Source organism: Amblyomma americanum, chromosome 9, assembly GCF_052857255.1.
Source record: "Amblyomma americanum isolate KBUSLIRL-KWMA chromosome 9, ASM5285725v1, whole genome shotgun sequence".
Taxonomy (NCBI): Eukaryota; Metazoa; Arthropoda; class Arachnida; order Ixodida; family Ixodidae; genus Amblyomma; species Amblyomma americanum.
Window position 1 is genome coordinate 128,490,901 of NC_135505.1, and position 16,359 is coordinate 128,507,259.

A 16,359-nucleotide genomic window follows, 5' to 3' on the forward strand; every position below is an offset into this window, starting at 1 on the left:
ATTAAAAGCAACGTGAGAAAATAAGATCTGACAACGGTGGCAGTAGCAATGACAGGCTTGTAATGGTAAGCAGTGCAACGAAGCTCGGCATATATCGGATATCATGTTCCACTAAGGTACCGTGCGTATATAAATGTTTCTTACGGTTCTTTTCAAAACTTAAGCAACGCTTCAACTTTCAAGATAGAGTGCGTATGTGATCATGCACACTGGATATTATACCTGCAGTTGTCTGCATGCATATTGCCCTATGAAGCGCATGCATTCCTTCAGTATCAAAGAAATCAATACTACTAATGAGCATCAACATCGCACCACAAGTTGAATGGGGACATCAAGCGCACAACTTGATAGTATAGAGTTGTCCAGTTACTTTCTGCCGCGAAATCATGAAGAAAGTTGGCACAAAGTAGTGAGAAAATGTGTTGCACGGAATTCTTTCGCGTCTAGAAGTGCAGCACAAAGCGGGACATTACCTGGTTGTACGTTTTGATTGGCTGTTTGCAGTGTGGACACACGGCTGGGCGCTCTCCACAATTTGTCTCATGAGCCTGGAAAAAGTTATTTTACAGCACCATCGGGTTCACAGGAAGGAAACACTATGATGGCAGAGATATTTGTGGCAGCTGCTAATTGTACTTGAGATTGTTTAGTTCACTTTACATATTTAAACCAGAGGAGACTGAGAAATTAAATATATTTGAGGCTAAGATTTGGAAAACTTGGCAAAGATCTTGTTTTGTGTCCTCTATGAGTTGTCGAAAATTGAACATAAAGAAATCATTTTAAGCGTAAAAAAACTGCAACTTAGGAGGTTGCAGCAGGGAATGCTGGATAACGTGTGCGAACAACGTTTGCAATGCTTTGGTGCACACTGAAGTGACAATCGTTCACATTATGTAGTGTAATGCGACAACAAAGCCACGACTGCCACCCTCTGGTAGGTAACACTGCCTTCCTCCTTGTGACACCACGTCGCCAGTGTTGTCCTTCCTTGGTAGTGCTGTAAGGACTCACCCTTTCCCTGCCGCACTCATTCTCCTCTTTCTCGAATTGCCTTCTACCTAACCCAGCTTTCATTTTTTTTATTCTTTTTACTGACGCAACTCCTATCCACCTCCTCCAATACCCTACTACCTTCTTCGTGTTGAAGATATTTACAGCAGCGTAGAGCTTCTTGTGGTTTGTGCCGGAATCAGCTGTCTCTTTACAAGATTCAAGTATGGGGTGCTGGAGAAACTGCACAGGATGGTCCAGTCAAGTGCGTGGCGAATGACAGCACGAGTTCTGCTGTGGCATATAGTTTACTCTTTAGCTAATATTTAGAAAAAGTAATCATAATCATCCTCATCATCGGCCTTACGAAGCTTAGGGCATGACAAAAACCTCTCCCATGGTTCTCCAATTAACCCTGTCCCTTGTCAGCTGCTGCCATCCTAATCTTCGAAACTGCTCAATCTAACCTCTCCGCATAACTTTTTGCCTACCCCTGCTATGCTTACTTTGTCTTGGAATCCAGTCCGTTAACCCAAACGACCATCAGTTATGTTGATTTTGATTACGCGCCCATTCGAAGCCTTTTCATTCTTCTTTATTTTCACTGGGGTGTCATTAACACGCATTTGTTACCTGACCAACACTACACTCTTCCGGTATCGTATAGTTACATCTATGATTTTCCTTTCTATAGGTTGCTGCGTCACTCTCAGTTTATGTTGAATCCTTTTCGTTAACCTCCTTATTTCTACCCATAAGTCAGTGCCGGGATGATGCAGTTATTATACATTTTTCTCCTGAGGGGTATTAGTAAACTGCCGTTCATCACCCGAGGGAACCTGCCATATGTGCTCCACACTCATTCTTAATATTCTAGTTATTTCGCACTCGTGATTTGGATCTTCGGTCACCACCTGTCTTATGTACACGTGTTCTCTTAACAATTCAAGTGACTCTCAAGCAATTATAAACTGCTGTTCCATTCCTAAAGTGTACAGCAGTACTACAGAGTTCTACGTAAGGATTTTTCGACACACCTGTCAGCCTATGCTGTCTGTAATTGATCACGTTTTGCAGTTTCTTAGCGTAGCAATAACATCAGGAAATCGTAGGTTACTGAGGTGTTCTCCATTAACGCTTCTCCACAAATGTTTGCAATACAGGCCTGTTAATATTTGCAATAAACAGGGGGTCAATAGCATTGGTGAGATCTTGTCTTCCTGCCTGACATCCGCCCTTATTGGAATATTAGTGCTGGCTCTAACGGGGACTATGGTGGTTGTGGAGCATTTATAGATATCTTCCACTATTTTTACGATTCTACGCCCTGATTACCCAATGCCTGAATGACTGCTGAGCTTTAGACACTTGAATAACTTGGTCATTTGAGGTCTGAAGTCTTAAAGAATGCACTCACCCGTTTGTCGCAGGCTGTGACGTCCGAGTTGCAGAAAGTGCATTCCAAAATCCTTTTGGGGCACTCATCATTTATGTGCTTTGCGAGCAACTTGATCTCTAATAACTGTCCACAAAGTGAGCACGGAGCTTTCCCTTTCACCTTGCAAGACAAGTAGTGCTCCTAAGAGAGAAGAAATGTGTAGCATGCTCAATCCACACGATCAGTCACTCGGTCACTCATTGGCTTGTTCATTGTATGAATGTTTCATGGAGCGCTTCTTTATTACAGCGAAAGCTGGCATTGCTTCGGTTCAGCCATATGACCCTGCAATCTAACGCTGAATGTATGCGTCAGCCGTAATACCCTAATTACTTATTGAAACAGTTGAATTTATGTACTTGGATTCATTTATATTTAATTCTAGTAATTTCTGTCCAACAGCCCGGCGAAGTGGAGAGAGAAATCCTCCTCTCTACGTTTTTGGAAGAGGGAGTAGACGTAAATGGGAGAGGGAAAAAGGATTGGGTGGTAGGCGATGGATACCCAGGTGAGTTTTTGGCGATTGCTTTAGTCCGGCTAGGCATTTTTTTTTGTGGCTGAGAATGTAGATTCTACAGCAAAATGCAGGGCTGAATGCCTAAACCAAAACTACATCAGCTTTAGGCGATTAGCACGCTAAGCAGGTAAGCTTAGCTCTAAAAATGTTTTTATACCGTAGTAGCCTGCAGTAGTCCATCTATTATGGCAAAAATACTGCCGACGAAGAAAATCGAGACCTAACATCGCAGCAGAGCAGGATTTTTTCTGACGGTTAGAAGAAAAATCTGCGAAGAGAGGCTTATGGCTGGTAAAGTCAAACTGATTATTTAACTTCCTAGCTGTGTCAAGCTGTGAAAAGTAAAAAAGCCAGAGAGGTAATAAAAATGATGGAATGACATGCATTCTAGGTGCTGGTTTGTTGCCACGAATTCAACGTAGTTATAAGAAATGCAGTATTGTCATGTAATATAACATCTCTTTCATCTGTTACCAAATCTGCATTACCAATTACGAAAATCAGATGAGGGGGTCCGGTGATATCTTAAGGGCATCAGTTGGTTTACATCCCAGTGAAAAGCGATTGTTGCGTCAACAAAAAAGGCATAGAGACCTAACGGTCTGCTATGTACGACGAAGAACGAAGAACTTACCAAGACTGCTTTCAAGGGACCGCTGAAATAGCAGGCACTTTTTTCGTTAGGACAAACCGATTCCATCTTCTCCAGATTCTTCCATTCCTTTTCAGTGGTTTCCATCTGCAAAACAAGACAATATTAAGGTATTTTTTTTGTTTACAGCGCTTAAAAAAACACGGACAGAACACATGGACGAATAAGTCACAGGCGCTGAAATAGAAATCAGTGCCCGTGACGTCGTCGTCCATGTCTTCTGTCCGTGTTTTTTAAGCACTGTGAACAAATGAATGGATCATTACCAACTAGTCCGACAACTTGTCCTATTCAATATTGAGGTGATGTATTTCCGAAACATCGGATGCCGACTCAAGATATTTTATTCATTGCCATGCTCTAAATTAATTTTTATCCGCCCAAAATTCCAGCTGAGACTCTTCAAATTCTAATCCTTGGTTTTCGCTGTGGTGCTCTCTCTCGTGGCCAAAGTAACAGCAAGAATCATGCATACAGTAAACAGAGGGAAGGAAAAAAACAAATTTCTATTGAAAAACTTAGTTGCGGATTTAAAGTGCGAGGTCAAAGGACCGCTAAGGCACCACCTGCAGCTTTCAACGAGAACTAGACCTCTACACTTTGGTTCGTTCGATGGAAATAAAAACTTGTTTAATCACGGAAATGTAGCCGCCCTGGTGATACAGTGCCGAGATGCCGCAAACATGAGCAATTGCTACGAAGGACAACGAGAAATAAAAAGAAACATGTTGAATGAAATCTAGGAGACGACCGCCCTTGCTACAAGGCATTCAGGTTCTACCTATGCTGTATCTGCATACGGGGCCTCACTACTCCATGTGGACTGATAACGGTGTCAACGCGTTACGCTATAGCACCAGAATGCACCGAAAAGTGAAAAGTGTAGAAAGGGCTGTGGGTAAAATTGTCAACACAATTGGCAGGTATAAGTTTTGTGAAAGAGGATCTTCATTACGGCTGTACTTTGTAATACCTTCTTAACCGCTTTTATAAAGAGTTTCCGCTTGAAGGAACAACGCCGACAATTACGTTTTTAACTTCAGAGCGGAAACAAAATTCGTTTCTGTATGAAAAATGACTCCTCGTTTTTATTGCAACTGCCCATGCAGCCAAAGCACAATTCATCATCATCAACATCATCATCAGCCTGACTACACTCACTGCAGGGCAAAAGCCCCTCCCATGTCTCTCCAATTGACCCTGTCCTTTACCAGCTGCGCCCACCATATCCGTGCAAACTTCTTAATCTCATCCGGCTACCTAACTTTCTGGGGCCCCCTGCTACACTTGCCTTCTCTTGAAATCCACTCCGTTACCCTTAAGGATCAGCGATTATCTTGCCTTCGCATAACATGCCCTGTCCAAGCGCATTTCTTCCTCTTGATTTCGACTGGGATGCATTAACACACGTTTGTTACCTCACCCACTCTGCCCGCTTCCAATCTACTAACGTTGCACCTAACACTTTTCTTTCCATGGCTCGCTGCGTTGTCCTTAACTTAAGCTGAACCCTTTTAGTTTGCCAAAGCTAACCGACAAGGCACTCCCTCACCAGAACGGGTTTTGGCTACCCTGGTGTAGTAATGGGCCACAACATTCTATGAACAAACCAATTAAAGCGCCATTATTCTCGTACATTTACACTGTTGCCTTAGCTATTAACGACGCATTAAAGTTTTTATATTTTTCTTGAGATTTCGATGTGACTTTGTTTCTGCTGCAAGTTCTCTCGCTGTCCTCTTAATCTTTGGATCAGGCTAAAGTCACTGTACGATTTTAATTATATGCGTAGCGTTAGCGGCACCTCAGGCAGTATTTTGCAAGAATGCTCGATTTGTCATTAATTATAGTTGATGTATCATCGTAGTGACGTGGGTCGACCTGAGACTGGATGTACTGAACTACCAAATAACCTTCTCTCGCAAAATCTGGGAACATGAGACTTGCACTCACCGACTGAATCACGCTTAACTTTTTAAGTTTTCTCTTCCTGCTCTCCTCTTATTCGAATCAGCGAGCGGAGTGCGAAACGCCATATCATCGTACTAGTTGAAGAAGACAGCAAATGTACTTGCAGTAAGTTAAATAGCAGGTACATATAACAATACTAAAAGTAATTTTGTTCACCTTGTCGGCGGTGGCAAATTTAAACAATACAGTCCTGAGATAGCTGCGTTTGTTGTGGGTTTACACTCGTTTCACATAAAGAAAGACAAGCTAAGCTCCTCGTTTCGCTTACAGCTTAAATCCTTGAAACATAAAGGCCGGAGGTGTTTCATATTCCGTGATCTCTACACGTCGTTAGAGGCAGTGTTTTAACTACACCATCAAATAGCAGGTTGATCGTAAGAATAAGCGGAAGGAAATTTTCCACTTCTTGCTCATTTGAAAGAAAACGTTCGCAGAACCGTTTATAAATAAGAAGGAAAACACCTAAGAGCAGTGAGTCTTAAAAAGAACAGAGTACTTTTGCATGATGTCCATGAGTAGTTCTGCATTAACATGAATGTTCCGTCGGTATTATAACCACGTTTCCAGTTTTCTAGAACTGAGGAGCTACAGAACGCGCGAGCTTCCACCACGCCTACACTTTGGCGAAGTACTTGAAGTAGGTTCGTTTTATGTAATTTAAACCTAAAAAGAAATACTCGCAAGTTCGATAAAATGTTACCGTCTCGTACACAATCCTGAGCGAATCAATATGCTAGCCCAGCGTGAGTGCAAAACATATTGCGAATAGGCTGCGCAAAATATTCATTGAGTAACTGCAGCAGATACACGGAAAACTTACGTATTTCCGGGAACCGTGCCAATCACAGACTTGGCAGGTAAATTCGTTCTTGTCATCTGTGAACACTTGCACACATGTCTGGCAGTAGACGTGACTCTGCTCGTCTTTAAAGCCCTGGGGCGTGATGGCATCACATGTGCTGCAAATGAGCTCCGGGCGGAGCTTTCTCAAAAATTTTATCTCCAAATCGTGAGAAATTTGCCAGTGGTCCCTGAGCGTGTAGATGCAGCCGTCCATCTGTGAGACTCCGCTGCGGCAATTGAGTGCTCTGCTCGGTTCCCGCTCGTGCTGTGGAATGTGAAGAGGGAACCGAATCAGGCAACAGCTTGGTAACTATTGCATGCAATATTAGTGGGCAAAACCACTGTATAATCTAAACTTTCGTTTCAGTTCGCTATTGGTCTCACTAGTCCCCGGGCCCCATGTCCGGCTGTGGTGGTGATGTTGTCCCTTGGTTTAGAGGCAGTATAGTCACTTTCAATAACTTTATAGTTTCAACAGTACCCAAGAAGACCCCGACACGGGCCCGGAAACAGCTCTCGATTCCTGCGCAGTTTACTGCGCATATCTGACAAAGGGCGTAGAACATTCCTGCATGAGGAAAAGCTAGACATCCGTGAGACCAAATGGCTATGGGCGCAAACTGGATCAGCGTAGCATACGGCTCCCAATATACACAGTGATGTTATATCATAAAGTAACAAAACAGACGTAAGACAAAAAAAAGACAAGAGCTAGTGTCGCTGTCATGTTTTGTTCATACGTGAGAACGTTTTTAGTAGATCACCTACTCTAAATGTGAATTACGTTGCAGGCATATCACGCTCCCCTACCTGTTACTACCGCAGAATCCGAGTAACCTTCGACTACTTGATTCTCTATTTTTATGGGGGCAGATGTGATCGCCCAGCCGCCGCGGTGGATGAGTGGTTACGGCGCTCGGCTGCCGGCCCGAAAGACGCGGGTTCGATCCCGGCCGCGGCGGTCGAATTTCGATGGAGGCGGAATTCTGGAGGTCCGTGTACTGTGCGATGTCAGTGCACGTTAAAGTACCCCAGGTTCTCGAAATTTCCGGAGCCCTCCACTACGGCGTCTCTCATAGCCTGAGTCGCTTTAGGACGTTAAATCCCCATAAACCAAACCAGATGTGATCGTCCACTGACAGGCCGCTGCATTATGCATCAACAACCGCTGCCGCTGTTGGTTTCATCACAAAGGGGTAGCGTTAAGAAACGCACCTGGGCACGGTTGTCTCCATTCTTTAGTGATTTAATGCGGGTGCATTTATTTGTCTTTTTTTCATATAATCCGCAATAAAAAGAAATGACGAGCGAGAGAGCAACGCTCATTTCGAGAAACAAAGCCTGCAGGATTGGCGAAACGAAGTCCCACTCGCACTCCATCGCTTTTTGGTCGAAATGCAATTCTTCTGCGTGAAACTACAAAATGAAAGGAAATAACTTCAGGTTTTCGTAGCGTGACTGCATAACCCCACGCATCTTCCCCATCCCTCTCTCCATTCGTAGCGAAGTAACAGAACTAACACTATTGCATTAAACTACCTGTCAGTAAGCATGGCACCATGGTGTAGCGATGGGTATGAACGATTAGAATTGGGGAGTTCAGGACGTTTCCCTATGAGATTCAGGGCCGGCTAGGACCAAATGTGGAGGAGACAGAGGCGCACTATACGTTTTTGTTACTTCTCCATGGGGGTTGATTAGTATGGGTCTTTCATTCGCGCTATTCGCGCCTTCAGTTAATTTATTAATTCACATTTCCTGCAGCGCCGTAAAGGCATAATTGCAGGGGAATACAAACATACAATTTTCAAAGACACATTTTACAGCATGCGACATGGGCTCAACCTCTGGTACAAAAAGTTATGTAAAATGAAAAGGATCGTCAATGTGAAATCCCATCAGTCAAAGTAAGGAAATGGAGAAAGCGAAATATAAATAGCGGGAAAGAGTATCCAAGTACATAAAGCATATCAAAGGTCCAACAACATTGCACGAAACTTTGCCTCGGACTGGCATTCGATCACACAGTGAGGCAGCTTGTTCCATTCATTGATGGTATGTGCAAAAAAAGAGCGTTTGTAGTCGTCACTATGACACGTCATTTCACGTATCTTCCATTCGTGGTCGCATCTTCTTGATTTAAAATGTGATGGAAGCAAAATAAGGTTTAGAGCTAATCGCAGTTTTATTGCAGTAAATCCGGTAGAAAAGTTCTAACTTAATCCGCAAACGGCACTTTTCCAGTGAGTCCCAGTTCAACCCCTGCTTGGTGCAGCTACTACGGACATCAGAGGACAAATTTGTTCGTGACAAATCGTGCTGCACGACTCTGTACATGCTTCAGCATAGCACAATGGGTCCCGACTTGAGGCTCCCAGACTGTGCAGGCGTACTGCTTAATAGGTCAGATGTTTGTGAAATACAAACTTTCCTTAATCTTCAGAGGAGCATCTCGGAAATTCCTCTAAGAAGTTCAACGTTCTTGTTGCCTTTGACAATATATATTCGATTAGTTTTTTTTCAAGTCAAGTCAGCAGAAAAATAAACACCAAGATATTTATAATCGGTTATATTAGTCAAAGGTTCGTTGTTTAAAAGGTAGTAATACAAAATTAGAGCGCGCCTGCGCGTAAAAGAAATACAGTAACATTTTGCAGTATTCAAACACACCTTCCATTTATCGTACCAGTGTTGAATGCGGTCCAAGTTCTGCCGATTATTAAATGAGTCACGTGGTGCTTTAATAGAACGATACAAAACACAGTAGTCCGCGTATAGGCTCACCTGGCAAGTCGCACTTTCCACTATGTCATTGATATAGATTAAGAACAGTAAAGGCCCCAACACAGATCCCTGCGGGACACCTGAAGTCACCGCTGCAATGTTTGATAAGCACCCAGTTACTAAGACGCGTTGCTTGCACTCTTGTAGGTAATCTTTAATCCATTCTTTGTTTTTCAAGTTCATAATAAAACAATTGCATTAATAATACAGTTTTACGCCGCCGCAGTGGTGAAGTGGTTATGGCACATGGCTGCTGACCTGAAAGACGCGGGTTCGATATCGAACGTGCAGGTCACATTGGAGAGGCCCGTGTACTGTGTGGTGTAAGTGCACGTTGAAGAACCACAGGTGGTAGAAATTTCCGGAGCCCTCCACTACAGCGTCCCTCATAGCCAGAGTCGCTTTGGAACGTTAAACACTATAAACCAATAAAAAGTGTACAGTGAAAAATCCAGACCCTTTTCTCCTCCTCCAAAAACTTTTATCACTAAGCACCGCACTGTTCACTTGCCGCTCACTGTGGTTTTCTTGGGAGGATTCAAAGTTGCGGGAAAAAAAAGCAAGCGCGCACACATTCCTCGAAAAGAGCGCCAATAACCGCCCGCCGGGGCATGTGCTATTCTACCCTATGGCTACGGCACCAACTGCGGTGCGTGCGTGGGAACAGGCTAGCAGAGAACGATACTGCGAGGAAGAATTCGTTGTGCACGCGCATGACGTCGCTAATCTCGCCGTCAAGTGCCATGATAAGGCGCTGACGCTCTGTCCGGTCGATGGTTCTAAAAATTACCTCACTGTACTTTGCTTCGAGCCCATTCTTTCGCTTAGGAGCGTGGAAATAAGCTTGTGTAAAGGCAACTGACAAACCAACTTGGTCAGCGCTGCGAAATAGCTTCTGCGCAGGCACCTCCTGTCGAATGGCAAATCAAAGAGTTCAACAATCTTTAAGTGTTTCAAGTTATAGATTTCATTGGTATATGGCTAAGATTGGTTTTTGGTTTTATAGGGGTTTAACGTCCCAAAGCAACTCAGGCCATGAGAGACGCCGTAGTGAAGGGCTCCGGAAATTTCGACCACCTGCGGTTCTTTAACGTGCACTAGCATCGCACAGTACACGGGCCTCTAGAATTTCGCCTCCATCGAAATTCGGCCACCGCGGCCGGGATCGAACCCGCGTCTTTCGGGCCAGCGGCCGAGCGCCATAACCACTCAGCCACCGCGGCGGCTGGTCTATGGCTAAGAGCAACGCCGTGGTGGGAGGCGGCAGATAATTTCTACCACGTAGATTTCTTTAACGTGCACTTACATCACATAGCCCATGGGCCTAGAGCAATTCACCTCCATCGAAATAGTAGTGCGGCGGAGGATTTCGAAGGCACGTCTTTTGGGTCAGCAGGCGAGCGCCATAACCACTGAGACTCCGCGGCGGCTAAATTTTATAAGTGCCTGGCACTAAAATTTGCGTCAAAAGTGTATTATTAAAGTGTATTGTCCCGATTCCATACACAGGAGCGTCGAAAAGAATGTCACCATAATAATTTACGCCATCTGAGTTTTTTTAACGTGCGCTACCAGCTTAGGAGATTTCTCGTGTTTCGCCCCACCGAATCACGGCTTCCGCAGCCGGCGTCGAACCCGCAACCTTTGAATCAGCAGTCGAATGCCAAAGCCACTCAAACAACGCGGCCCATCACCGACTAACCGCGTCTGCGCATGCATTCAAGAATGATTTTTAACTAATTTAATTTCTCTGCACGGTCGTGGTACGAATAAGCATCACAGATGTTGAAGCCGCTAATATGAGAGGCAATATGGGGAAAATCTGAATGAGTTCGCGGCGATGAAGGTCTAGAAGACAGCTCCGGTGGGTTCTATAGAGGTTACCATGTTGTAATGAAACTTACATTCTAGGTGGTTCTTTCCGTAAATAATTTTAATTAGTTGGGGAGTCATTTGTGCAGGAGGTCATCTGAGGCCTTTTATTAATGTTCTCACCACGCCTAATTGCTAATTATGCATTTAAACGTGCGCACAAAGGTCTTCGTTTATCTTTTACAGTCGGCTACAACTCAAGAATGAAGCGGCTTTTTCCCGACAACAAACCCCCTTCCAGCCAATGGCGTCGGCTGATCCTCCCAAACCTGCTAGCATGGAAATGCGAGGAGTGGCGTGGCCAATGCAGTTAGGGGACTATCCCCTTTGATCGGCCACTTTCTGCATTGTCACGCTAGCAGGCTCATGACAACCGACCGACGCCATTGGATGGAAGTGGATCCTTTGCGGGGGAAAATCGCTGCGTTAAGTTGTATAGTTATCTTCTGCAGCGTCGCTTGTGGCACGCCAAGCACGACTCTTGGCCACGGGACCGAGTTTTGGTTTCGCTCTGCTGTTAGCTTTAAAATGGTTCCACTTGGTATTTTGAGAAATGGTTTGTTGAGGCGGAGAGAACGAACGGACTCTAAAGGAATGTGAAATAACTCTTCACTCAATATGTGAAAAACCCCAGTAGTTGCTCGTTAATTCAAGCGCTTCGCAAAACCAACAACAGAAGAGCACTTTTAAGTTGTGAAAAATAAGCAACTTGACGTCAGGTAAGCGAGCATTCAAGCTGAAGTCCAAGTTTAGAACTGATTCATACTTAACGATATGAAACTGAAAAAAAGCGACGTACGTCATCGTTATTATTTTGCCTCGCAAACATTTAAATTGAAGATAGTGCATTAGCGAAAAAAATCGGGCTTTACATGACAAAAATAATGTTTGTACATAATGAAGTCAGTAAAATGAAGGTAGAACGTACTAGCACCTGGTGTACTTTATTAGTACTCTATTAGTACTTCATACAAATATAGATAGAAGAAGCATGCACTGGAACACACGAGGATGTAGCAATGTGGGCCAATCTCACGCTGATGGCTCTTCCAAACATTGGCGGCACACCCATTCTGAATGTTGGTGGGGTGTGCCGGCAAATTATAGAACTGCAACGATTTTAGGAGAGGTGCCCAGGCCTTCGAAACACTATGCGCTGCCCCTGAAATTGTTGCGCATTAACCGAATACTTTGGCGTACGTATCTGTCCTAGCAATTCCAAACCAGACTGTGCGGAAGCAAAAAAGGGAGAGCGTGCACTGTATAAAATAGGCCAAGGCGTATGATCGGTCCGTGTCGCCAGTGGCTTAATTTTTTCCTTTCATGGGGCTTGTGCCTGTACACAGATTCAAAGGGCCAATGAAATCGGAATGCGTGAGGAGTGCCGGCCGGATAGTGTAATGTTAGAGAAGACACACATATATGCTCAACTAATCGGCTTTCAAAACAAACTACGAGAAGTATATATCGCAGGATTGAAGATTACTGTTATTGTATGCTCAGTTTTGTTCACATCATAGTTGTTTCGTTTTGTGCAGTGAAGCTGTAGACGCTAAGACTAACTCTACACAGAGGTGATTGCTTCTGCGGAAAATACTATGGAGCCACCGTCTAGAAAAAGTGGCTAAATATGATGCCAAAATTTGTCATATTTCCGGAATTTAACTCAGCGGGTAGTCACATTCCGCCCTGAAAACTGATGATTAGAAATAAAAATAAATACAAGATGAGTGTTTTGTGCGAGTGCGATGTCAGCGCACGTTAAAGGACTCCATGCGGCTGAAATTATCCAGAGTCCTCCACTACAACGTCCGCCAAGCCTCAGTCGCTTTGGGACGTTAAAACCGCATAAAACTAAAGCCTACAAACAGCTTGAAGAGATGCATATTCATGAGAAATATACAACGCTTGGACGCCCCTAATGCTGTTCAGGGCACAGGAGTTCTGTACTTAATGGCTTAGTCTTCATAGTAACTGCTGGAGTAGCGCCAAATATTTTTCTCTTCACGTCAGAAATGTATCAGCGCCGACTGCATAAAACATAGTGTAACGCGAATGCTTCTTTTTTAGAATAAGCATACCACTGGCGTTGACTGCACGCATCTTGCGAGGACATGCGACATGTGCGATCGCGAAATACTGAAAGTATGTCACAAGTGCCACAAAATGAGACCTGGCTCGCGACAGAACGAAAAATGAAGGCTTGCCTCGACGGGACGCTTGCAGTTGTGCGGGGCAGCTAGGTTCTTCAGTGGCTTCGCTGTGTGTGAGACTGAAAACAAGGCGTTTAGTCACCGAAGGGTTGATAAGATATGAGCGAAAAAGGAAGTTTTCAGCCCCAGTGACAGCAGCACTTGCTTGGGCGTTGCACAAGCGTATTAGAGCAACAGGAAGGTTCCGCCATCTTTTAGCGAGCACTGAAAACTGGTGCGTCAACGGCATGTCTGCTGTTGAAAAGGAGGGCAAAACAGAAGATTTTGTTTGCAAAAAGCAAAGGTGCAAACCGAGAAAAATCTTTTTTTTAAGAACGCCAATTGCTGCCTGGACAGCACGGTTTTTCAGTAAAGAGTATGCGGCTTTGTATCCAATTATGGCAGTGGTTGGCTCAGCGCGATGATTCCACATCTTGGAGGCAAGGCTGCTGCACTTATTCTCCTTCCGAGCGGGAGTTTCGAATAAAGGTTTAGTTTTGAGGGTACAGTAGCGCCGCCTCATCGCGGGAGAAAAAGTTAACGGGGCCGCACCAAACAACCTCGGATTGTCTGCGGCACGTATCTCGCCGGCTTTATGCGCCGCCTAGAGGTTGTTTTAGGCCCATTCCTAATTGAAAGAGAGGCTTGTAACATACAACCATCACCGTGATTGATTGATTGCAAAACATTTGTTTCGTCAGAAGGCGAAATGCAGGCGCCGTTAACTCGAGATCACCGGCGCAGAAGCCGGCGTTGCTCTCTTCCAGCCGAGATGTTCCTGACCTGCCGGAACCTCCGCTTCTCTGTTCTCCCCCCCCGTGCCTCGGGCTCTTATAACCTTGGCGATCGTCCACGTCATCCTTGTCGTCGTCCTCTTCTTCTCTGCTCCAGCAATAATGTTTTTCCACCTCACCGAATACTTCTTCTTTCTTCGGTTAATCTTCTGTATCCTTCGGGTAATGCACGTCAGCCTTATCGCCATTCTCGTCTTCTTCAAACCTCTTTCGTTCATACTTCTATTTGAAATTGCCTATTATATTTGCAACTTCGTCTGTGTACACTTGGTGGTCATACAACCTTTGTCCGTAAAGTTTCAAGACGGAGTTATTTCCTTCTCTGGAAATGATTCCCCAAAACAAATGTTGGTGCGTATGTATAGCGGCACCTTTCGGGCTAACCTGAGCTATTTGTGTCAATTGCTGTGGCAGCCGCTAGACGGCACTACATGTAGAAAAATGCATTGTCACTAGTCGTTTGCGCATTCTACTATTAGTGAATGTGGAGAGGTGGACGTCCACCTCGAACAGCGTGTAAACATAAAATTCTGTGAGACGCTTGGCAAGACAGCCACGCAGACGTATGAGCTACTTCGTGACGCTTACGACAAAGAGACATCGCGGGCGCTAGTTTTCGAGTGACACAAGAGGTTCGTTTCGGGGAGAACGTCGGTGGAAGACAACACAAGGCAGGGGTGCGCCTCAACCTCACGGAATAAAAACAACGTGGCTCGCGTCACGGAAATCGTACAGCAAGACCACATCATTACAGTCGGCATGCTATCAAATGCTCCCGGCATTAGTAAGACAACATGGCACCACATTTTGCGTGAGAAATTGGGGAAACGAAAGGTGATTGCCAGACTTGTGCCGCTCTCCTTCACAAAGGACCAGAAGGGCACGCGGGCGTCAGTGAGCGCTGATTTGCTCTCTGAGGCCGAGAAGGATGCTGCATTCATCGACACCATCATTGCTGAAGGCGAAACATGGTGTTTTCAACACGATTATAAAAAAAAGGCAGAACGCCGAATGGCGGTCCACAAGGTCTCCGTCGTCGAGAAACGTGCGGCCATAGAAGACCAAAACAAAGACGATGCTTGTAGTTTTTTTTCGATGCCAGAGGTGTCATACAACACTAGTTCGTCCCACAAGCGGAGACGGTGAATCATGAGTTTTATATCCGCGTGCTTCAACACATGCGTGATGCACTGCAATGCCGTCACCCTGACTTATGGGCATCTGGACAAAGGAGCCTTCTCCGCGATAACACAAAGCCGCACACTGCTTTAAGCGTGAGAAAATTTCTCGCCAAGCACAGCATTACCTTACTTCCCCATCCGCCAGTCTCGCCTGACCTCTCCCCATGCGATTGTTTCCTGTTTCCTCGTGTAAAGAGAACCCTAAATGGTCGCTGGATGGGGAGCATGTAGGCCATTCAAGGCGCCACGACTAAGGAGCTGACAGCCCTGCCAAAAGAAGCGTTTTCCAACTGTTTCCAAGACCTCAAGAAGCGTTGGAAGCTGTGTATAGACTTCAAGGGAGACTACTTCGAAGGGGTGCTGAACAAATGATTTCAATGTTAAACGCATCTTTTTTAATAGACTCAGTCTCGGAACTTTACGGACAAAGGTTATAATCGCGGATGCTCTTGCTTCGTTGCCGCTGAGGTCGCCGCTCAACATGGAGCCCGGAGGACTTAACTCGATGCGAGAGTTCACGCTGTTGAAGCCCAAGCAGTAAGGGCAGATGATTTGAGCCATCCTTCTTACCCCTAGAATCCGGTAGGCGTTTGCACATGTATAGAACTGGAAGAGGCTGTCGTTGGTACACATCTTGACGCAAGAAATACATTAGCCGTGACCTTGAGGATCGCGGTGCAGCGTGGCGGACACGTTGGCGCACAGTGCGCACGCAGCATCCCTGGGCTATTCATCGTAGATCGCCTGGAAGTCTTCAGGTATGAAGGGTCCGAATCTTCGTAGCCTTGCCTTGACGGGCATCACACTGAATGGTTCCGGGCACACAAAACGAATTCACAGGTAAGTTCAGCGTCAGTCTTCGAGGACCAATAACCCAGTGCAAGTGACAGCGATCGAAGTGAAAATAAAGCTGCTCGCATTAAAATCTGTGAAACTTGCGTTTGCTTTGGTGATATAAGGAGAATGGTACTTGTACCGTTTAAAATACTTTAAAATCCAAAAATGTCAAAAGTGGTGCTCATTTATTCAATAGCTCTGGTGTTCGAATAACTAGATATAAGGTCGTTCGCATGCTGAAGCTGAAGGCGTGGCAGTAACAGCTAAATGGAGATAAAGGGC

At 45.0% G+C, this 16,359-nt stretch overlaps 1 protein-coding gene across 2 annotated transcripts in view; it reads right to left on the reverse strand.

Moving 5' to 3' along the window:
• The window catches only part of LOC144104310 (TNF receptor-associated factor 5-like), a 32,603-nt gene extending 19,182 nt beyond the window's left edge, over positions 1-13,421 (reverse strand). The window contains exons 1-5 of one of the 2 annotated variants that reach the window (XM_077637226.1): positions 13,281-13,421; positions 6,395-6,682; positions 3,586-3,690; positions 2,414-2,575; positions 477-551 (exon numbers count right to left, since the gene is read on the reverse strand). In XM_077637226.1, coding sequence (XP_077493352.1) covers positions 477-551; positions 2,414-2,575; positions 3,586-3,690; positions 6,395-6,631 — 579 coding nt within the window. In that variant the 5' untranslated portion in view covers positions 6,632-6,682; positions 13,281-13,421. Of the gene's footprint in view, positions 1-476; positions 552-2,413; positions 2,576-3,585; positions 3,691-6,394; positions 6,683-13,154; positions 13,212-13,280 lie in introns of those variants that run through there. The other variant, XM_077637225.1, reaches the window with a different exon arrangement.
• Positions 13,422-16,359: the final 2,938 nt, after the last annotated feature.